The sequence below is a fragment of the Balaenoptera physalus genome (genome assembly GCF_965194825.1).
Source record: "Balaenoptera physalus genome assembly, chromosome: 16".
In the NCBI taxonomy this organism is placed as follows: domain Eukaryota; kingdom Metazoa; phylum Chordata; class Mammalia; order Artiodactyla; family Balaenopteridae; genus Balaenoptera; species Balaenoptera physalus.
In genome coordinates, this window is record NC_138898.1 from 75,508,978 (window position 1) to 75,531,436 (window position 22,459).

The 22,459-nt window shown below is 49.0% G+C and overlaps 1 protein-coding gene across 5 annotated transcripts in view; it reads left to right on the forward strand.

The window, feature by feature from the left end:
• KATNIP (katanin interacting protein) overlaps positions 1-22,459 on the forward strand; it is a 199,440-nt gene that overhangs the window by 163,694 nt on the left and 13,287 nt on the right. For 4 of the 5 annotated variants that reach the window (XM_082429315.1, XM_082429311.1, XM_082429313.1 and 1 more), the window contains 5 exons: positions 6,483-7,208; positions 8,017-8,222; positions 10,357-10,435; positions 17,295-17,472; positions 22,088-22,253. In XM_082429315.1, the coding sequence (XP_082285441.1) occupies positions 6,483-7,208; positions 8,017-8,222; positions 10,357-10,435; positions 17,295-17,472; positions 22,088-22,253 (1,355 nt within the window). The remainder of the gene's footprint in view (positions 1-6,482; positions 7,209-8,016; positions 8,223-10,356; positions 10,436-17,294; positions 17,473-22,087; positions 22,254-22,459) is intronic. The other variant, XM_082429312.1, reaches the window with a different exon arrangement.

Below are 22,459 nucleotides of genomic sequence, written 5' to 3' on the forward strand. Positions count from 1 at the left end.
TCATTCAACATTGGAAGTCCTAGCCACAGCAATTCGGCAAGAAAAAGAAATAAAAATCATCCAAATCAGAATGGAAGAAATAAAACTCACTATTTGCAGATGACATGATACTATATATAGAAAACTGTAAAGACTCCATCAAAAAACTGTTATAACTAATAAATGAATTCAGTAAAACTGCAGGATACAAAATCAATATACAGAAATACGTGGCATTTCTATACACTAATAATGAACTATCAGAAAGAGAAGTAAAGAAAACAATCCCGTTTACAATTGCATCAAAAAGAAACAATACCTAGGAATAAATTTAACCAAGGAGGTTAAAGACTTGTACACTGAAAGCTATAAGACACTGATGAAAGAAATTAAAGAAGACACACACAAAATGAAAGATATTCCTTGCTCATGGATTGGAAGAATTAATATTGTTAAAATGTCCATACCATACTACTAAAGCAATCTATAGATATAATGCAATCCTTATAAAAATTCCAGTGGTGTATTTCACAGAACTATAACAAATAATTCTAAAATGTATATAGAACCACAAGAGATCCCAAATAGCCAAAAGCATCTTGAGAAAGAAGAACAAAGCTGGAGGTATCATGCTCCCTGATTTTAAATTATACTACAGAGCTATAGTGATCAAAACAGTATGATACTGGCACAAAAAGAGACACACAGATCAATGGAATAGAATTGAGAGCCCAGAAATAAACCCATGCACATATGGACTATTAATCAATGACAAAGGAGCAAAGACATAGAATGGAGAAAGGACAGTCTCTTCAATAAATTGTGTTGGGAAAACTGGACAGCCACATGCAAAAGGATGGAACTAGACCACTATCTTACACCATACACAAAAATTAACTCAAAATGGATTAAAGACTTGAATATAAGACCTGAAACCATAAAATTCCTAGAAGAAAACATAGGCAGTAACCTTATTGACATCAGCCTTAGAAATGTTTTTGTGGATCTGACTCCAAAGGCAAGAGAAACAAAAGCATAAATAAATAAATGGGACTACATCAAACAGAAAAGGTTATGTACAGTAAAGGAAACCATCCTCAAAATGAAAAGGCAACCTACCGAATGGGAGAAGATATTCGCAAATCATATATCTTTTAAGGGGTTAATATCCAAAATATATAAAGAACTCATACAACTCAACAACAAAAAACAAACAAACAGATTTAAAAGTGGGAAGAGGGTCTGAATAGACATTTTTCCAAAGAAGACATACAGATGGCCGACAAGCGCAAGAAAAGATGTTCAATATCACTAATTATCAGGGAGATGCAAATCAAAACCACAAGGCAATGTCCCATCACACCTGTTAGAATGGCTACTATTAACAAGACAAGAAATAATAAATGTTGGAGAGGATGTGGAGAAAAGGGAATGCTTGTACACTGTTGGCGAGATTGTAAATTGGTGCAGCCACTATGGAAAACAATATGGAGATATCTCAAAATATTAAGAATAGAACTGCTATATGACCCAGCTATACCACTTCCGGGTATTTATCTGAAGAACATGAAAATACTAATTTGAAAAGATATATTCACCCCCATGTTCATTGCAGCATTATTTACAAGAGACAAGATATGGAAAAAACCTAAGTGTCCACTGATGAATGAATAAAAAAGATGTGGTTTATATATACATATATATATAGTATATATGTACATGGAATAATATACGTACAATGTCATACTTCTCAGCCATAAAAAAGAATGAAATCCTGCCATTTGCAACAACATGGGTGGACCTTGAGGGTATTATGCTAAGTAAAATAAGTCAGACAGAGAAAGACAAATACCTATGACTTCACTAATATGTGGAATCTAATAAACAAAACAAACAAAATAAAACAAAGACAAATTTATAGATATGGAGAGCAGATTAGTGGCTACCAGAGGAGAAGGCAGTTGTGGTGTGGGTGAAATGGATGAAGGAGGTCAACTGTATGGTGATGGATAGGAGCTAGATTTATGGTGGTGATCACTTTGTAGTGTATACAGATGTTGAACCACAATGCAGTACACCTGAAAGTTATATGATTAAAAAAGAGAAAAGAAAAGAAAATGTGAGGTTTAAGTAACTTCCTCAGGTCACACAGCCAATAAGGGTTAGAGCAGGATTTGAACCCAGGCAGTCCTGCTCCAGCATCCGTGCTTCGAACTACTACCCTACAGTGCCCTGTTTCCCCAGCTGTCATCAGCCACCTGCCCCAGAAGAGCTAGGCAATTCCAAACCTTCCTGGTAAACAGACCCAAAGAACCTCTGGGAGTTATGAGGTGATGGGCATTTTTCTAACTTGTCCATGTTCAGAAGACTTTGTCTCGCTTTAATTTCCTTCCAGGCATTTCACTGCTTAGCTCAACACACATTAAGAACTGAGCCCCTGAGATTTCATGCTTGTTAAGCTGGTCGTGCTGAAAAGGAAAGTTGCTTAGAAATTTTAAATTACCCATTACATAGAGCCAAATCCCATAGCCATGCCCTTCAGGAAAGGTGGGGGCCAAGCCCTCCAACAGTGCTTGTAGAATGAATGACTGCCCACGATCCTCCCTGGGACTGGAATCGTGCTGTTACCATAATATAGAGCCTGGAAATCCTTTTGTTAAACAAAGTATCTCATTGTAATGACATCTGCATTTTGGAAGTGTCTTTATCAGGGGTCAGTTAGCTTCAGGTGAATGAAATCTCACTGGCCCAGTTTGAGCAGTAAAAAGGGGTGTTACTTGAGAAGCTCCTGGACCCCCAAAGGTAGGAAGCATCACATGGGATTTGAAGGAGGAACCAGAAAGCCAGTAGGCACCGAGGAAGCTTCTCCCTGACTCTCCAGGGCTGCTGGGCCCTGCCTCTGCTTCTTTGCAGGTCCACTCTTCCTCACCCCTCCTCTGTGCACATGGCAGGAAATGGCTTCACAGTCCAAAAGTGACAATTTCCCAGCTCTAGCCCCAGAATGCAATTCCAGAGTCTCAGGGCAGAAGCTGATTGGCTGTCATGGGTCAGGTGTCCACTCCTAGTCCAATCAGCTATGGCTAAAGGGCTGTTCACCTAGAATAAACGTGATTCTGTTGCATCTCACTACATGCTTTTTCACTTCCCATTTTAATAGCAATTAATGCCTACCTCATAGTGGTGCCAGTGATTTTTATAAACTGAAATTCAGAACTTTGCAGTTCATATTAATCTCCACCAAAGAGTAGTTTTGAACCTTTAATCCCATCATCTCATACTGGTCCCTCCCAGACCATGGGGACTGCAGATTAAAGCAGTAGCTTTCTGTTGTCGGTTCAGATCTGTTGGCAGGAATGTTGACAGACAAGACAAAGCACCGATCCCAGCAGTTGCCCAACTCCCAAAGACTAATGAGTCATGTGTGACAGAGGGAAACGTGGGCCCCAGCCTGCTGTTTCATCTGAGAGGTCCAAGACTAAGTCTATACCTCTCTGCTTTTAAAACCCAGGGCGTACGTACATCTCGGGGAGAATAGGTCAGAAAGCAGATGCAGGACGAAAGCCAAGTCCTGCCTTTCTTGCACACCTCGGCAGAGAAAGGCAGGCTGAGTCCCTGACACGTGACTTTTGGTGCTTTCTCCTCGGTTGCCCTTGCAGACCAACCCTGCCCATTCACTTCAGTCAGTGGAAATCAAATCACAGTAAACTGAGGTCATGACGCTCCATATGGGAATTTCCTTCTGCCAGATGTTAAGCCTCATGCCCGGAAGAAAGGATGGAAGGAACTCCTGGGGTCTTGTTAATGACAGCTGAGAAGGAGGGGAGAGGACAGGAGGTGCAGGAGAACTGACAGGTGGAGGGGGAGTCCCTCGGCTTCCAGCCCTGAGCACAGGGGGTACGTGATTGTGGCGCCAACCACCCGTCCCTTTACTGGCACACACTTATTGAGCACTTCCAGGCACCAGGTTCTGTGCCAGGCCCTGGGATGCAGCAGGGAACAGGGCAGAAAAGGCCTCTCCAAGAAGGCGGGTGTCAAGAAGAGCCAGCGAAGTGGGGCTCTGGGGGAAGAGCGTTCCTGGCAGAGGGCAAGTAAGGGCAAAGACCCTGAGGCGAGGAGAGACTTGTGTCCATGGAATGAAAGGCTGGCGTGGCTGGAGTGGGATGCTCGTGGAGAAAAGGCTGTGAGGCTGGGCTGGAGAAATCATCTGGGAGTTGGGGGCCCACACTCAGGGCCCTAGGGGCACAGTGAGGAGTTAGATTTTCTTTATTCTCAATGTAGTAGAGATAATGCCAATTAGAGGGGTTGATGACAAACTCCATTTTAGGTACCCGGAGTTTGAAGTGACAGAGTGGACATGTCTGGACCGTCCAAGGGGTCTTTGGAATTGGAAGATGGTACCCCAGGAAGAGAGGCCAGAACTTGGCTGATGTCAGTGAGCAGGGCCTGCATGGGAGCCAGGAGCTGGATGAGGGCAGTGTTGGGAGAGGACAGCATGGAGCTGAGGGGTTTGGGCGCAACCAGACTTCGAGTGCAGGGAGGAGTGGAGGGCGCCATGACACAAAGAGAGGAGCTGTTGGCCGGGGAAGTGGGGAACCAGGGAGGGATGATGTCTCCTAACCTGGTGGAGGGGGCACTGCTGAGTGGAGGAGCTTTGCCTGGGATGTCAAGCAGGGAAGGAGGACTGAGAAAAGGTTGTGTACTTGGAGTCATTGTGTACTTGGAGAAAGTCACTTCAGTGGAGGGTTGTGGGAATTAGAGGACTCTTATGGATGCCAGGAACAGAAAACCACAAAGGGTTTGACTTCAGGCGCAGCTGGATCCAGGGGCTCAAATGATTGTCATCAGGACTCTCCATCTCTCAGCTCATGTTCCCCAGGTTGGCTTCATTCTCAGCCAGGCTCCCCCCACACGGTGTAGCAAATGGCCACCAACAACTCCACCCCTCCATCCTACCAGCTCAGCAGTGTCAATTTAAAGAGAGCCCCTCTCTCTCCCCGTAGTTCCTTTCATGAGCCTAGCTTGGAAGGATGCTGTCAGTGTTTGCCTAATCTGCGTGGACTGAAGATGGGGAAAATCAGAATCTTGTTCCTAGGAGAAGGAGAAGTGGAGTCTGGGTGGGCAAAACAACAAGTCTGCACACAGGAGCCAAGTTTCAGGGGGTTGAGAGAGGGTGATGGTGGTGAGAGAGGGCAGTGGTGATGAGGACGCAGTGTCTTTGGTGAAAGGAGGGAGAAAATAGGACGGTGGCGGGAGGGAGCCCCAAGATCAGGTCAGCTTCCTTTTTCTTTCAGGTAGGAGAGATTTATGTACGTCTGCAGGCAGAGAGAGGGGAAGATGCCAGTGGGGAAGGAGTGATTGAAGATTCTGGAGAGAGGAGATAATTGATGGGGCCAGGCCCCCGAGGAGACAGGCAGAAAATGGAGTGCAGGGCGCAGCACGATATGAAAGAAGGAAAAACAGAATGTCAGTGTCATCAGCTGCTGTTTTTCCAGAATGACACCCTTAGATGGCAGTTAGCCATGGTGTGGCCGTGAGGACCGGCCGCTGCTTAGATGCACACGCCAGGACTTTAATATTCTACAGGGAGGAGAGCAGCGCCTTCAGAGCCATGCCTCTGAGGGCCAGGCCCGTGTTCTCTGCATGCCCCAGACGCAGCTTCGGCTCTTGGAGCCAATTTAACCACAAGTAGAAGTAAATTCCTTGCCTTGTAATGTACCTGAGTTGTTTGGTTTTTTAATAGAATGTGTCCCTGATTATAAAAATAATACACGTAGGGAACTTAGAAGATAAGGTGTCAAAGAGGAAAGTACAAGTCTTTCCTACTCACCACGCAGACACGATGATATTAACAGGTCGGGACATGCCGCCCACACTACGAGAGGCCGCATCTAAAATGGCCTATCTGGCTCTTTTTTTTTCCCATGTAACATTCTTTCACAAGCCTTCCGCCTGCTATTAGGCAGTCTTTGAAACACCCCGTTAGAGTCACATGGCTGTGACGGCCGTCAGAGCAGACCCTGGGGCTGCTGACTCGGACTCCGCAGGCCGCGGCATCGCCCTGGGTCGTGTGAGTTTCTGAAAAGGTTCTCACACAAGCAGAGAGTGTCCCCTTCATTTGCATGGTGGTCGCATTCTTAGAAAATTCAAAGTACATCGAGAAACACTTTGCTCTTTGTAAAACAACTAGGTTCCAGACTCGGGTGACCATAAACAATTATTTTACAGACCTGAATGGTGCCTGAGACAAGAGAGCGTACTCTGTGCCTGGAACCATCCCCGGCAGTGAGGGACAGTCGCATCCCTGGTCCCACCCTTCAAGTGCCAGCAGGGCCAATAGGCACTGAGACGGCCAAGAGCGTCGAACCACCCACTGGTTTCTAGAATTTCCCCCTGAGGGTGACCCCCACCCAGCTGAGAGCCACTGGGTGAAACGATCTCTAAGGGTCCCCACTTCCACACACGCCACTAATGGGGCTTCGCCTCTCCTGTGTCCTTCCTTCCAGAAGATGCCTGGTCCACCCGGACGCCACTGCGGCCCCAGTGGCACAGCGAGCAGGAACACACCTTACGTGAATCGTGGAACTCCCTCACCGTCTTTGACCACTCCCACCGGGGACGCATCTCCAACGTGGAGTTCCAAGGCGACATCCTGGATGAGTTCCTGCAGCAGCAGAAGAGCAGCCGGCACAGCGACCAGCCGCACCCCTGGAAGGAGGAGAAGCCGGAGCCCATGAAAGGACAGGACCACGGCTCCCTAGAGATAGATGACGGGGGTGACTTTAAAATCCCCGTCTTGCCTTATGGACAGCACTTGGTCGTGGACATCAAGTCCACGTGGGGGGACAGGCACTACGTGGGCCTGAACGGGATAGAAATATTCAGTTCCAAGGGAGAGCCGGTGCGAATTGCGAACATTCAAGCCGACCCCCCGGACATCAATATCTTACCGGCCTATGGGAAAGACCCCCGTGTGGTCACCAACCTTATCGACGGGGTGAATAGGACCCAGGACGACATGCATGTCTGGCTGGCCCCCTTCACGCCGGGCAAGTCCCACTCCATCTCCATCGACTTCCTGCAGCCTTGCCAAGTCGCCCTGATCAGGATCTGGAATTACAATAAATCGCGGATACATTCCTTCCGGGGTGTGAAGGACATCACGATGCTGTTAGATACACAGTGCATCTTTAAGGGAGAAATCGCCAAGGCCTCAGGAACCCTGACGGGAGGTACAGTATGTCTGTAAGAATGCCCTCGAAGCCCCTACCTGCTACTCGCTGAGGCTCTGAGGAAAAACTAAGCTTAGTGGCTAGCCAGTGACAGACGGGTCTCTCTCCTTTCCAAGAGCTGGCCCGCTCCTCGTCTTTTGCTGCTGGGTGTGAAAGAGCTGACCTCACTGAAACGCCTCCCCTGGGTACCAGCCTTCCTTAGCTTCCTAGGGCCTGAGCCTGATGAGTGCAAGTGAGTTGTGGAGGGAGTGCTCTCAGGAGACCCTGTAGGGCAGGGAGGGGTGTAGGGTATGGAAGGGTCGGGGGAGAAGCTAGGCAAGGATGTCGTTTCAGGGGAAGCCCAGCCTCAGCCTGATCCCAAGGGGAGCTCTGGAGTGTAAATTGCAGGGTCTGTCCTGCCTTAAGGCAAAGCAGCAGGGCTTTGGAACCCTCAGACTCCCCTGGTTGGGACGTAACTCCCACACCCTTCCAGGAAGGCCCCCTATAAGGATCGGCAAAGGATCCGGATGGGGCACCAACCGCATCAGCTACCGTGCCTCACCCGCGCCTAAGAAACATCCCTTATTTCATGACAGACCACAGTGATTCTCATTAGATTAGGTGCCTTCATTAAATCTATGTGGTTCTTATGGTCCGTGAATTCCATTTGCAAATACGTAAAGAAGAATAAGGCTCAGTTACACAAATCAAGACCTGTTAGTGGTTTGGGACTTTCTAGCCCAAAGATTGATGGGTTTAGGTTCCTGGTCTGCACATCACTGGGACATGGGGTGAGCTGACTCTTCTGTCTTCCTGGTACCCCTGTCAGCTCCAGAGCACTTTGGAGACACCATCTTATTCACAACCGATGAGGACATTCTTGAGGCCATCTTCTGTTCTGATGAGACGTTTGACTTGGACGTGGAGAGCCCGTGCAGCCTGCAGTGCGAGCAGGCGCTGAGGAGGCCCAGCACGGCCGACGGCCAGTGGGAGGAGAGGCCCTACACCCAGGCTGGCCCGTGGGCTGATGACCGGGTAGGACTGGAGGCGGGTGGGCACCCCAGAGAGGTTTCTTCTCCTGACTCGGAGTATACCAGGAGGAATGAAGATGGGTCTCCTTTAAGCCGCTGGTGTTCCCGTTTTGACATTTCCCATTTTTTCTGCTTCATTTTTGTTCTGTAGGTCATATTTCATTCTCTAATTTTTTTAAATTTTTTTCTAAACCAAAGTGAAGGAAGTATTCAAATTTTAATCAGAGCTAGGGGAAATCAGTTCTGTGTCATTTCTGTAATTTAGAGGTTGGCAGTCTCAGGGGAATTTTTGCTTTGGGTTGCGTTTTGATCACTCACTGTTGTTTTTGACGGAAGGGCTAGAAATGCTTTTAATAGGCGGACTTGAGAATGAAAAGAATGATGATCCTGGCAATCACTTCTTGGGCACATACCGTGATCCAGGTGTGGAAGCACCTTGTTACCGTGTTTAACCCTCCTGACAGCCCTTGGGGTAGAGGTGATTCATATCCCCGTTTAGGAAACCAAGGCTCAGACAGGCTAAGGGCCTTGCCCAAGGGCACATCTTGGGAAAGTAACAAGGCTAGAACTTGAATGTAGGACTCCAAAGTCTGTGCTTTTAATGGACAAATTATCAAAAATGAAAGATGACCTTCAGGGCAAGGGTCAGCCCAAGTCAAAGACGGGTAATCAAGGTGAAGAGACACCAGGGTCTCCGGGGATGTTCCTGAGGCCACAGGAGAAAGAGGAGACGGTTAAAGAGGGTGGGGGGAAGAGTGGAAAGAACCAGGAACCACGGACAAAAGGTTCGGCCACAAGAAGGTCATGACCAAGGCGGTGCAGTGACATGCCCCTGCCCCGCCCACTCAGACAGTCTAGCTCATTGTTGGTGGTTGTTCTGATTTTTTCAAAGAAAGCCAGAAATCTGAATTGTTATGTAAAAATCTCCCCATTAAGAAATGTTGGCAACTAATCCATGATGTTTTCAACCCTTCTGCGCGCCACAAAACATGTCTGTGGTCTGGCTTTGCTGCACAGGCCTCCAGCTGGGAGATGGCCTTGAGGTCTTTCATTCCCCCAACATTTTCCAAATGGCAAAGTCCCTGCTCAGGAGCTCTGATAGGATCTAGTCCTGGGAGGGGCAGGGAGGGATCACTCTCTCTGCCTTAGAGATAGGACCTCGAGCTCAGGGAGACCACGTCAGTGTCACACCCCTAGCAGGTGGCTGGGCTGGAGCCGCCCCATGCCCGCCTAGGTGTCCTGGTCGGTGCATCCACCAGGGGGCGTGGCAGGAGGCTCAGGGAGGGCAGGGCGCCAGGGAACGCAGCAGAAGGCACGTGGGTTCCAGGGCAGCAGCTTTCCGGGAGTCCACTCAGCGTCAGGGGTTAACTTCTGGCAGACAGGCTTCCTCTCCCTCCTCCCCATAGCCGGGCAGGGGTCTGGAGGGGCTGTCCCTAGGGGCTGGACTGAGGGGTCATCAGGGTGTCACTGGGTACCGAAACACCATCCCCACTAAAAACTCTAAGATCCAGACAAGCGACTTCACCTCTTTTTGCATCTCAGCTTTCCTGTCTGTGAAGTAGTACAGGCACTTCTACCCTGACTTACGGGTGCAGAGATCTAATGAAAAGAGTTTACACAGAGACCCAAGAAGCAGGGTGTGGCAGCCCACCGTGTCCGTAGACCAAGGGTTCTTTATCTGCCTGCCCATGGGAATCACAGAGGAGGTTTTAAAAATGCAGATCATAGACCCCAGGGTTGAGAACCACTCTCTACGTTTGAATTCTTTCTTCTCCTTCCCTCCATCCCTCCCTCCCGATCTCTCTCCCTCCCCCCTTCCTCTAGTTCACTAGATAAACTAGATAGGGCCCTTCCCTGTCCCAGAAAATCTAATCACCTGAGCTGGTTAGTGTCAAACTCCTCCCCTACAGTAAGAACTTCCAGCAAGGACTCAGATGCACTCAGGGTTTCTGGGCCCGCCCATATTACCAGTCATGGAGCTCCCACCAGGGCAGAAAACACCAGAAAAGACACCGGGACTTACCTGGGGCTTACCTGGGGCACAGAGTAGGCATCTAGCTGGGAAGATGTCCAGTGAGCTGCGTGGGTATCACTAAAGTCACCCCCTTTCCCTCTGCTTCTCTCCAACCTGTGTGCAGACCCCTGAGCCAGAGCTGCCCCCCAGCCCCACTGTCCCTGAAGTCACCACGCCAGAGCCGGGCATCTACCACGGCATCTGTGAGTACCCTCTCTGGGGGCAGTGTCAGGGGAAGGAGGACCTTCACGGGTCGGGGGTGGGGAGGGAGTCATGGCCACTTGGGGCAGGGTTTCCCGGGACAGTTGGGCAGGTTGTACCTTGGCACAGAGACACCAGGCCCTGGGATAAGTCAGGGCTGAAACCAGCCTGCACTGGCGACACTGGCCCGGGCAGGGCTGCATCCCTTCAGAGGAGGGGTCCTCCTGGCAGTGTGCCCTCCCAGAGGGGCACTTCTGCATTTCACACGCAGACGTCTTACGTGTTAGCTGCAGCCCTGACCCAGGAGGCGGCAGTCAGAGCCCAGAAGTTATAGAGCAAGAAGACATAAGAGCCAGAGAGACCTGGGCATCTGTCAGTCAGGGGTTTGAGTTGCCCCTTCAAACTGGACCACAGAGCAGGTGCTGCGGCAGAGAAGGTCTGCATCCTCCTGGCGCTAGGTGGGGTGGGGCAGCAGGAGTACCAGCCCAGGTGCCAGGTCTTCTGAGAAGTCAGAAATCTGGATTTTTACATGAAATCTCCAGATTTTTCAATGTTGGTGACTAATTTTACAGTATTTTAAAACGCCCTATGAGCCAAACAAAACACATGTGTTCGGCCAGCCAGCTGCTGGTTGGTGGCCTCTGAGCAAATCCCGTCTGGGTTTCGCTGTCTGTCCTTCTGTCTCCTCTGCCTGTGTGCCCTTCCAGCCAGTTCCTCTCTTACTCTGCGTACTTCCCACCAGCACCTCTGCCTGCATCCCAGGGAATCCTCAGGCCCAGCGTAGCGCTGTGATCTCTCCCACCGGTTCCCTGTTCACAAGGCTCTGCGGGCTTGCTCGCTGCGGCCTCCCCTCCTGCTCTTTCTTTTTTTTTTAATTTCTAAATTTTTTTATTTTTGGCTGAGTTGGGTCTTCTTTGCTGTGCGCAGGCTTTCTCTAGTTGCGGCGAGCAGGGGCTACTCTTTGTTGCGGTGTGCGGGCTTCGCATTGCGGTGGCTTCTCTTGTTGCGGAGCACGGGCTCTAGGCGCGCGGGCTCAGTAGTTGTGGCGCACGGGCTTAGCTGCTCCGCGGCATGTGGGATCTTCCCGGACCAGGGCTCGAACCCGTGTCCCCTGCATTGTCAGGCAGATTCTTAACCACTGCACCACCAGGGAAGTCCCCCTGCTGCTCTTTCTTGCCCCCTTGTGCCTGTCATCTGCCTCCAGTTATCTTCTGAAAAGAAGAGACGTGCCATTGTCACGCCCCCTCCCCACATCCCCACCGTCATCTCCAGAACGAAGGTGAAGCGGAATGTGTCAGAGTTTAGCCCCCTCCTTGCTCCGCTCCTCCCCGCCCCAGCCTCCCCTTGCAGGCTTCTGTTCCCTCACTCTCCATCCCTGCCATTGAGAAGATGTCGACTGTCGATTGGGCTCCCAAGAAGCAGCCTCTGAGATGGAGTTGACTGGGGCATGCTTTTGGGGGAGGGCAGGAAGCAGGGCTGGGCAGAGGGAGAACTGGGCCACGGGGCAGTCACACCAAGCCCTCTGCCAGCTCCACAGGGAGCTGCAAAGTCCCCTGAAAGTTGTCCCTGAGTTGAGTGAGGGGGCTGGGCCTTTACACTCCTGTGTTAACATGTCACTGGATATGGGCTGGGGAGGGGCAAAGCCAAGGTTAGTCACAAGTGGGGGGACTCAGCTGTGAGCTGTCAGCTGTCAGCACTCCCAGCCACTGGAGGGATGAGCCCTTCAGCCCTGGGGATGGGAGGTGGGATCTGGGCGGTGCCCCACACTGTCCTCCACTCCGCCTTCTTAAGGCCTTGCTGTAATCCCATCCCATCCCCAGAAGCCTTCCCCACGGTGCCCACTGAGAATTCAGCTCTCCCTCCCTCACTCCACGAGGACAAATTATCTCTTCGAAAAGACAAAAGTCTTCCTTTGAATCCTCACAGCCCCTTACTCTCCAGAACTCTCTCTCAATTACTTTGGGACTTTAGGACAACCGAGTAATTTAAAAGCCAACCTAATGTAGTCAAGAGCCTGGTTTGAGGCTTGGTTGTGTATCCCATTCAGGCACTGTGCTGGGGCTTTCCCTCCCTTATCTCACTCACAGCTCTTATTCTCCCCATTTTTCAGATTAGATTAGGAAACTGAGGCTCCGAGAAATTGAGAAAGCCACCCAAAGTCACACAGCTAGTACAAGGCCAAGAACGGGACCAAGCATATCTGAATTCAAAGCCCAGGTCCTCACCACTCAACACACTCCCTGAGAGGCTGCCTGACCTCAGAGGTCTTTGGGAAGAGTCAGCATCCCCACAGAGCTGTAAGGTCCTGGAAGATAGCAGTCATTTCTTGTTCAGTCTGGACTCCCCTAGGTTGGTCAGGATCCTGGGGGGCGGGGGCGGGGTGGGGGGAACAATGGAACTTGAATTCCAATTGAGTTAAGCAAAAAAGAGAATTCCTTAGTTTATGTAACTGAAAAGATCAGGCGTTGCTAGTTTCCCGTACTGCTGGATCCAGGTGTGCAAATGACGTCATCAAGCCTTGGCATCTCCTTGCATCTCTCTGCCCTGTTTCTCACTCTCTTGTCCGTCTCCCATTCAGACTCTGTCCACATGGGAGCTCCTAGAAGCTCTACCTGGTAATCCCAGGTAAAAGAACTTCTGTTTCCCAATAAGTCCAACAGTTGTCCCAGAATTGTCTCCTCACCTGGCTCGGGTCACGTGCCCATCCTTAACTAATAATCACCATGACTCACCTTGGCGGGGAGGGAGGGGGGTTGTGATGGAAAACACGGATTGGACCGGCCTGGGTCAGAAGCCCATCTTTGGAGCCAAGGGTGAGGAGTCAGCCTCCCATACAGTGCTTCAGAGGAGGTTAGAGTGCCATAACCAGAGGAAGGGAGGGAGGGAGGAAGGAAGGAAGGAAGGAAGGAAGGAAGGAAGGAAGGAAGGAAGGAAGGAAGGAAGGCCAGAAGCAGCCAGTGTCCTCTTCATCTGATGATTTCCCCAAAGATGCTGCATCTGATGATTTCCCCAAAGATGCTGTCTGTAAATGTCTGTCCCACTGAACCGGCTTCTGACCTTTCTCAGAAATGTTATTTCAGTGCCTTTGGGAGTTTTGCCCTGGAGTAGCGCTCCCAGACCTTCTTGCTGCAAGGAAAGTGTAATTTCTCTGCGTCTCTACTCAGCAGGAAGGCAGAAGAACCTCCTGATCAAGGACCCTCTGCCCGTTTTGAGGCCTGTGATTTCCGAATCTCTCTCCTCTGAACCTTTGGCTTTCTCCTCATTGTATCACAAATCCTAACCCTACTTTCCCAGCCTGTGCAAATGAAGAGAGCTTTGATAAAGTGACCCAGGGGGGATGCGTTGGGGTTGGTAAATACGGCCAATCCTATTAATGTTTTGAACGGGGATATATGACTTGCTAATTTGCAGATGACACTAATTTTGGAAGTTTTGCAAATATCAGCAGTGATGAATAGGAAAGGAGCTGAGAGAGTTGAAACATGGGAGAGAAATAACAAAATTAATTTCCATTTATATAAATACTAATTGATACAAATGAATATGGAACACGGATATCAGCTCAAAAAGGAGAGTCATCACTTTCAGAGCAGCCTCGATTAGATGGCATCATAGTGCATCTTGCCAGGCAGACAAAGGGGTGGCAGGCTTGGGAGCGTCTGGGGTGCTGCCTCTTGCTTCGAGGGGGAGGTGGCATTTCTCCCTCACAGGGATCCCCCTGATCTAAATCCACTCCCCCCTCCACCTCCAGGCCTTCTCCATCTCAGGAATGGTACCCACAGCTACTCTGTCCCTTGGGTCAGAAACATTTTCTCTCTTCGTTAATTCCATACAGGCCATTGAGAGCCCTGGCAAGGCTGTCTCCAAAACAGGTCCTGAACCTGTCCACTTTGCCCCCGTTTTCACCACTACCGCCTTTGTCCCGGCCACAGGTATCCCAATTGCCTCCTCCCTGGCCTCCCTATGGAGTCCAAACCCAGTGCGCTTTCCAAGACACGGGTCCGATCATGTCACTTCTCGGCTTCCACATCTAAGCCTCCCTAGCTGCCCACTGCAGAGAAGAAAATCCAGACTTCGTGACATGATCTGGCCTCCACCTAACCTTCTGACCTCATTTTCCTCCACCTTCTACCTCAGTCACTTGGTTCCAACCACAGATCAAATATGTTCCCATCCCAGGGCCTTTGCCCTTCCTGCCCTCTCAGCCTAGAATGTTCTTCCAGAAATGCTACAGAATGGCGGCCTCCTTCTTATCACCCAGCTCTCAGCTCAAATGTCACCTCCTCAGAAAGGCCCTCCGTGGCCAGCCCTATTCCTGCTTAGTTAGTCCCTGTCTTATCTCTTTCATTTTTTTCATGGTATTCATCACTCTATGGAACTATCAGATTATTTTTTTGGTGTGTGTTCATTGTCTGTCTTCACTGCAGTGGAAGCTCCTAGAGAGATTTTGCTATGTATTTACCCCTGAATCTCCAGTGCCAAGAACAGGGCTTGGTACCATAGTAGCAATATGTTTACCATTGACTGTGATTTTGGTGAAACTCAAATGATTGTATTTTGATTCATTTACCTACACGTATCTACTAAACACATACTCTTCAATCAATCATTTATTTTTTTAAAAAAAGCCTTAATGGACCATCTGTTTTCAGGCACTATTCTAGGCTCTGGAGATAACAACAGTGAAACACAGCTGACAGAGCCCCTGCCCTCAGGGAGCTTCCATCTTAGTGGGAAAGACTGATGAAAACAAATAAGCAAATCAATGTAGAACATCTTGTCAGGTGACAAAAAATAAAGCAGAGGAAGGGTTTTGAGAGTGATGGGAGAGGGTGCTATTTGAGTTCAGGTGGCTGGCAGGGCCTCTCTGAGGAGATGACAATTGAACACAGACTCATCATGAGAAGGAATGCATCAGTTAGCTTCTGCTGTGAAACAAACCAACCCCAAATTTAGCAGCTTAATATAACCACCATTAATTGTGATTTATCATAATTCAGTGGCTTGGCTGGGCATTCCTTTGCATCTGAGCCGGGCTGGCCTCTGCTGGCCCTGCTCATGTGTCTAGTCAGCTGGCAGATGGGCTGGCAGCTGAATGACCTAGGATGTCTTCACCCCCATGGCCTGCAATTGGGAGGCTAGCCTGGCTCCTTCACATGGCAAGACTCCAGGTGTGGAAAGAGAGGCCAAACCCCTGTATACATGTGCTTTACAGCCTCTGTGTGCTTCACTTTTGCTTCTGTCCCATTGGCCAAAGCAAATCACATGGCCCAGATCAGGAAGTGAAGAAATAGACTCCACTTCTGGATGGGAGAAGCGGCAAAATCACATTGCAAAGAGGCAAGGACTCGGTGGGAGGAATCTGTGGCCATTTTGCAGGCTTCTGGTGCTGTGAGAAGCTATGATGTGCCCAGGACCACGCTGGTCACACATCTGTTTCATGTGCCCCCAAGATGCTCAGAGTAACCTTGGCACCATGGAGGGCAGAGGGATCTGAGACCAAGTTACAAAATGTATGTTGGAAATGACAGGGGCGTAGGAGAGGAAGCCACGCTCCAGGGAGGTCACGTGGCTTGGCCTCCCTTCCAGCCGCAAGGACGTCTGCAACCTCCCTGAGCTGAAATGAGTGGAGCTGCGTGAATCCAGGCTTCCTTCCTCCAGTGCTACGGTGCTGGCATTCTGTGAAAGTGGCAACGAGTGTGACTCTTTGGAACACAGCCACCCAAAAGAGTGCTAAAGTAGGCCCCCAGTTCTCCAAGGGTAGAAGAGTTCATGGGGCTTGGTCCTGTAACGGGAGACCATTCAGGAAAGAGAAACTCCAGCCAGATATTGGATAGAGATTCATCGGCTTTGCACTTTCTGGGCAAATGAATGACTCACCTGGGCAGTTTTGCCCAGAAGTTCACTCCTAAATGCTCCCTGATGGAGAAGGGGTGGAACAAGGGCAAGAGCATGGGAGTGTCACCATGGGTCACTTCCTTTACCTTGAATCCTTTACCTTGAATCCTCATGGTAGCGGCCAATTTGCATAAAATGTCCATTTCCGACGCTGTGGCTCACTGCTGCAGCCTCCTCTATTTAGTTACTTGTTTAATCATTCCATCTGTACTGAGCTCCTACTGTGTGGCAGGTACTGTGCCAAGCTCTGGGGGCACAGCGAGCTAGCAAAACAGATGGGATTTCTGCCCTCAGGGCAGATGGGTATTTACCAAACGATCACAAGATCACAGTGGTGACCAGAGCATGTAAGGGGAAGTTCACAGTGACATGGCAGGCTGTGAGTGGAGGCTTGATGTGGTCAAAGAAGTTGGGAGGGCTTCCCTGAGGAAGTAGCTGGGGTCTGAAGGATAAGCACAAGTTAGCCTAGGCCATGTGAGTTCAGGAGGGAGAGAACAGCATGTGCAAAGGCCCTGTGGTGGGAGAGGGGAATGTGAATATTGAGGGATTGAAAGACAGTCTGAGTGGAGCAAGGGATTTTGGGTGCAAGATGAGGTTAGAGAAGTAGGCAGAAGGCAGATGACGAAGCCTGCTGGCCAAGCAGCATGGAAAGCCACGCTAAGGTGTTAAGCATGGGGTGGGCAACGTGATTGATAAGTGGAGAAAAGACTCAGGGCTGTGTGCAAGTTTAAACCACACCGGCGCACTCATCCTGCAGACATTTCCTGAGCATCAACGGTGACCCAGGCCCAAGGGCCACCGAGAGGAAAGGTGCAGAGCCCACTCTGAAGGCCCTTTCACTGAAGTCTGGGCTTTCCAGTTGGTAGAATGCAGAGGCTGAAGATCACTCCTCTTCCTCTCTCCATCTTGGGTACCTCCTCTGGAACCTCTGATGTTCACGGGACACTTTTCTTCCTGCTGCAGGCCTCCAGCTGAATTTCACCGCCTCCTGGGGAGACCTGCATTACCTGGGGCTCACAGGCCTGGAAGTGGTGGGCAAGGACGGCCAGGCACTGCCCATCAACCTGCACCAGATCTCTGCCTCCCCCAGAGACTTAAATGACCTCCCTGAGTACACCAATGACTCCCGGACCCTGGACAAGTGAGTGTCTGTAAGAAGCGCAAGGCTCGTGACAGCAGGGGTTCGGGGACCTGATCTGTATCGTAGGTTTCAGACTCAACCATCAGCTGGCATCTCCTATTCCACCTTCTCCCAGCCACCCCGTGAGGTCTGGGGTCTGCCCATTTTATACTCAAGGGAAACTGAGGCCCAGGAAAGGGCCACACAACTGGAAGAGGTAGGCAGGATTGGAAGCCAGGCTCTCCTGCTTCCAGACCCAGGTGTAATTTGTGTTTTCTTCACGGTGCTTAGCATGGGCCTCGCACATGGTGGCTGCTTGGTAAGCCTTTAGCTCGGTGTTTAGGCGTGAGGGACCCCACCTCTCAGGGGCTGAAAGCTTTCCCCTCCCTGAGGTCAGAGGTGATGGCTGAGGAAGTCTCCACAGGTGGCTACAGCTGCACTTTCCTCTGCATTTGTCAGACTCATAAGCCCAGGTTGGGTCAAGTCAATAAGAGAACACAAGCCTGAATATAGCATTGATCCACGGGGCCCCAGAACCTGCAGACGGGCACTCGGCCCCCCTGAATCAGGACAGCTGTCAGGCTTAGGCCCTGCCTGGAGGTGCAAACAAGAAGAGTCTAGGGGAGTCAGAGGGATGAGAGTTCAAATCCTGTCTCTGACCCTTACCAGCTAGTTTCTTAACCTCTCCAATAATAATAGACATGATAATAATAATAATAACGGAAATTATAACTGCCATTTTTTGAGCATTTATTAATGCCAGACACTGGACCATGCTAAGCAGGTTACAGATATTCATTCATTTAAACCTCAAACAGCCCTAAGAGGCCCCCACTCTACAGATGAAGAAACTGAGGTACAGAGAGGTTAAAATTGTCACCCACACTAGTTGAGTGGCAGAGTCATGATTTGAACACGGGTCCACGGGAGACCAACACCCATACGTTTAACCACTAAGTTATGCTTCAGTTTCCTTATCAGTAGAATGGGGACAATAATTCCCATGTCTGGAGGGCGGGAGGGGGATTGCCACATCACAGCTGTGCCCCTCCCTGGCCCAGAGCGTGTGTGGGGTCCATGGTGGGCTCCTACCTGCTTTCCTCTAAGGTGCCCCTTAGCCGCGGCCCTCACAGCCTGCTGTCATTGCCTGCTCGCGGGCCATCTTGGCGAGTCACACTCCTGCACACTGTGGTCCCCGCTGCCGATTGGAAAGGTGATCAGCTCATGGCTGGCCCTGCTTGTTCATCCGCACCCACCCTCTACCCAGATTGTTTGCAGCAAATCCCAGGTCTGATAGTATTTCATCTCTACATATTTCAGTATGTAGCTCTAAACAATAAGGACTTAAACATAATCTGAGTACCATTATTCCACCTAAATAACTAACAGTCATTTCTTAAATTACTAGATATCCAGCATGTTTCTATTTCCCTGACCATCTTTTTCCCCCTTTTATAACAGTTTGTTCCTTGAATTGACATCCAGGTAAGGTCCATACATTGTGATTGGTTGTTATGCCTCATTTTAAAAAAATTTTTTGGGAATTCCCTGGCAGTGCAGTGGTTAGGACTCCACACTTCCACTGCAGAGGGCCCGGGTTCGATCCCTGGTCGGGGAACTGGGATCCCGCAAACCGAGTGGCGCGGCCAAAAAATAATTTTTTTTTTTAATTTTAAAATCTTATTTATTTATTTTTTAAAAAATTTTTATTGAAATATAGTTGATTTACAATGTTGTGTTAGTTTAGGGTAAGCAGCAAAGTGATTCAGATATATATATCTATATATTCATGTTCCTTTTTTAGATTCTTTTCCATTACAGGTTATTACAAAATATTGAGTAGAGTTCCCTGTGCTACACAGTGGGTCCTTCTTGGTTGTCTATTTTATATATAGTAGTGTGTACATTTTAATCCCAAACTCCTAATTTATCCCTCCCCCACCTCTTTCCACTTTAGTAACCATAAGTTTGTTTTCTATGACTGTGAGTCTATTTCTGTTTTGTAAGTAAGTTCCTTTGTAGGTTGATATGTCTCTTAAGCCTCTCATAATCTCTAGGTTCCCTTCCATCTTTCTTCTTTTTTTCCTTATAAATTATCTGTTGAAGAAACCAGGGTTTTTGCCCTGTTGAGTCTGGATTTTACTGGCTGCATCGCTATGGTATCGTTTAGCCTGTTCTTCAGGCCCCTGTATTTCTTGTAAATTGTTCACCAGATCTAGAGGCCTGATCAGATTGAGGTTTGACCATTAGGGCAAGACATAACCATCAGGGCGTGGATGTCACTGTGTATTCCCTTCAGGACTCATGGAATATCTGGTTGTCAGGCTTTCTGTGATGTTGGCAGCCAATACGTAGTGGTTAGATCTATTAGTCTATTAGGGGTTGTGAAACAGTGATACACTGATCCTATCACTCTTTTTTTTGTCAATAAAGGGAAAATTTCCCTCAATTATTTGGTTACTTTGAGGTACAATTCAAACAGGAAAGACAACCTAAATGTTTGATTCTTTCCCTTTATTTTTCAGTTTTCAAAAGAGCAAATTGTTTCTCTAGCATCCTTTAAAACATTTGTTTGCTTTTGACTACCATAAGCTCATGGATTTAAACCTACTGTGTTTGAAGGGTTTCAATCTATTACGGTTTTTATCCTATTGATGCTCGAATTGATCCCTCTTTGGACATTGGGACCTCCCAAATCCTTTTGTAAAATAGTAGTCTCTGATAGCTGCCTTGCTTTCTGATGTGACAAGGTAGTCCAGGTTCCTCTTTTATGTGTGTTGTCCCAGGCATGGAATCAGCTATTTCTCCAAGAAGCCCAGGATCCTTCTAGTGGGAAATGGTATTTAGAGACCATAATCTAGCCTCTAGGGATGCTCATTGCTTCTGGGTCAATCCTTGTTTCTAGGCTTTTTTTGTGGACAGAGCTAGGAAGTATCATTTAGATATTCTTGAGGGTGTCTATAGGGACCTCTCTTCACTGTCAGCTATAAACGCTTCATCGGTTCTCTCCACTCTCAGAATTGGGCAGTAGTTTTGCTTTGGAGGTGGCACCATATCTAGGACAGAGAGGTAATTGCTTTGGGGAGGAAATAGAAGGTTCTCTAGCTTTAGACCTCAGTCAGCTTAATTCCACAAACACCCCAGGGTTAAATTGCTGAATTTCCTCAGTTTTAAGATGCCAGCAATTGTAAGACACACCATCCATCAATTTAATAACAGCCTTTTAGAGAAAAAAAGAAACATTACCTCCTTGGATGAACACTTCGATTGTAAGATTTATTCCAAGTCCAAAACTTCAAAATGTAAGAGGAAAAACATAAAGTTTATTTTAAAATCTAGGAAACGTGGGGCCTTCCCTGGCAGTCCAGTGGTTAAGAAGCCGTGCTCCCAATGCAGGGGGCATGGATTCGATCCCTGGTCTGGAAACTAAGATCCCACATGCTGCGCCACCAAAATGAATCAATAGAATGTTTAAAAAAAAAAAATCTAGGAAGTGTGGCAGCAGCCTGTGTCCCTCCCAGGGCAGCAGCTTCAAAGCCACCAGGAAAATGGGAGGGTGAGGGGAGGGGGTCGCCCAAGAGGCTGAGAGTTGGGCCCCTATCTCCAGGGCCAGGCCTCTCAGTGGTAGTGAGATCAGGGCTGGGGTCTGGGCTGAGGTGTGCTGGGCAGAGTTGGGAAGTATGAGGCAGGATGTCTCAAGCAGGAGAACCAGAAACTGGCCAGGATGGGACTGCAGTGTGGTGACAAGCTCTTTTAGAACATGAGGGTGCGGGGGGCTCCCTCCCAGCGGTGGCGGGCTGCCCTGGGATACCCAGGCTGGGTGACTACAGGCCAGACCATCTCCCCCAAGAGGCCCTTCTTGTACTTGTCCCATGCCAGGAGCTGCCAAGTTCACCCTGGTGCTTTAGTATCTTTCTCCCCCAGCACAAGAAAGAAGGAATAGAATTCTTTCAAAATGTACCATGGAGTCAATACATCACTTTATAGAAATTTGGGAAAATAGAAATAGTCACCCCCCCATCCCCTCTGACAGAAATATATCTTTCACTTTTGCATAATCTCTCCTGGCCCTTGTCCTCATTTTACAGCATTAAAATCAGTGCCCCTGCCGTCCCATAGCCTGCCTTTTCCCACTACTGCGCCATCCTTGTGATTGTCATTTTAACTACCGTACAGATTTACTGAACTTTTCCCTATTTTGAGACCTTTTAGGGTTTGCTTGTTTGTTGCTAATGTAAGTAGTATCTTGGTGCACATAGCTTTTTGACATGTTGAATAAATTTTTCTTAGGGGGAATAAATTCTAGAAATGGGATCTCTGGGTTAAAGGGTCCTAAAAAATAGCACACACCCCCATCCCCATTTTAAAAACCTTGATGATTGCTTCACTGTACCTTTAACAGCACAGACTGTTATTTTTCCCCTTGTTTTCCTATACTGTCTAACTTCACAGATGAGAGATGGCTCCTCACTGTTGCTTTAATTAGTCTCACCTCCCCTTAATGAGCCAGATCCAGCCAGGCTCGTGCCAGGCAGGGGCTGCCATGGGGAGAGGGGTGGGTGTAGACCCTACACTGTGAGTTCTCCCAGCAGACCGGGCTGCCCCCATCTCTCCGCTCCTTCCCCACTGAGTGCAGGTTAATCGATGGAGCCAACATCACGATGGAGGATGAGCATATGTGGCTGATCCCCTTCTCGCCGGGGCTGGACCACGTGGTCACGATCCACTTCGACAGAGCCGAAAGCATCGCAGGCCTGCGCTTCTGGAACTACAATAAATCTCCCGAGGACACCTATCGAGGGGTAAGCCGGGCAACAGCAGCCGCGCTTAGTCCACTGTCAGGGAAACAGCGCCTTGATGAATGGCTGGCGTGGCTGCCGGAGAGGAGCATAAATCCTTCAGAACTTTCCAGATGAAGCTGCGGGAGGTTACAGCCAGGGAGAGAGAGCTGCTGCCTTTTCCTTCTTCTGCAAACAGCAAATGCAGGCTAAAGAGGCCAGGGCAGACT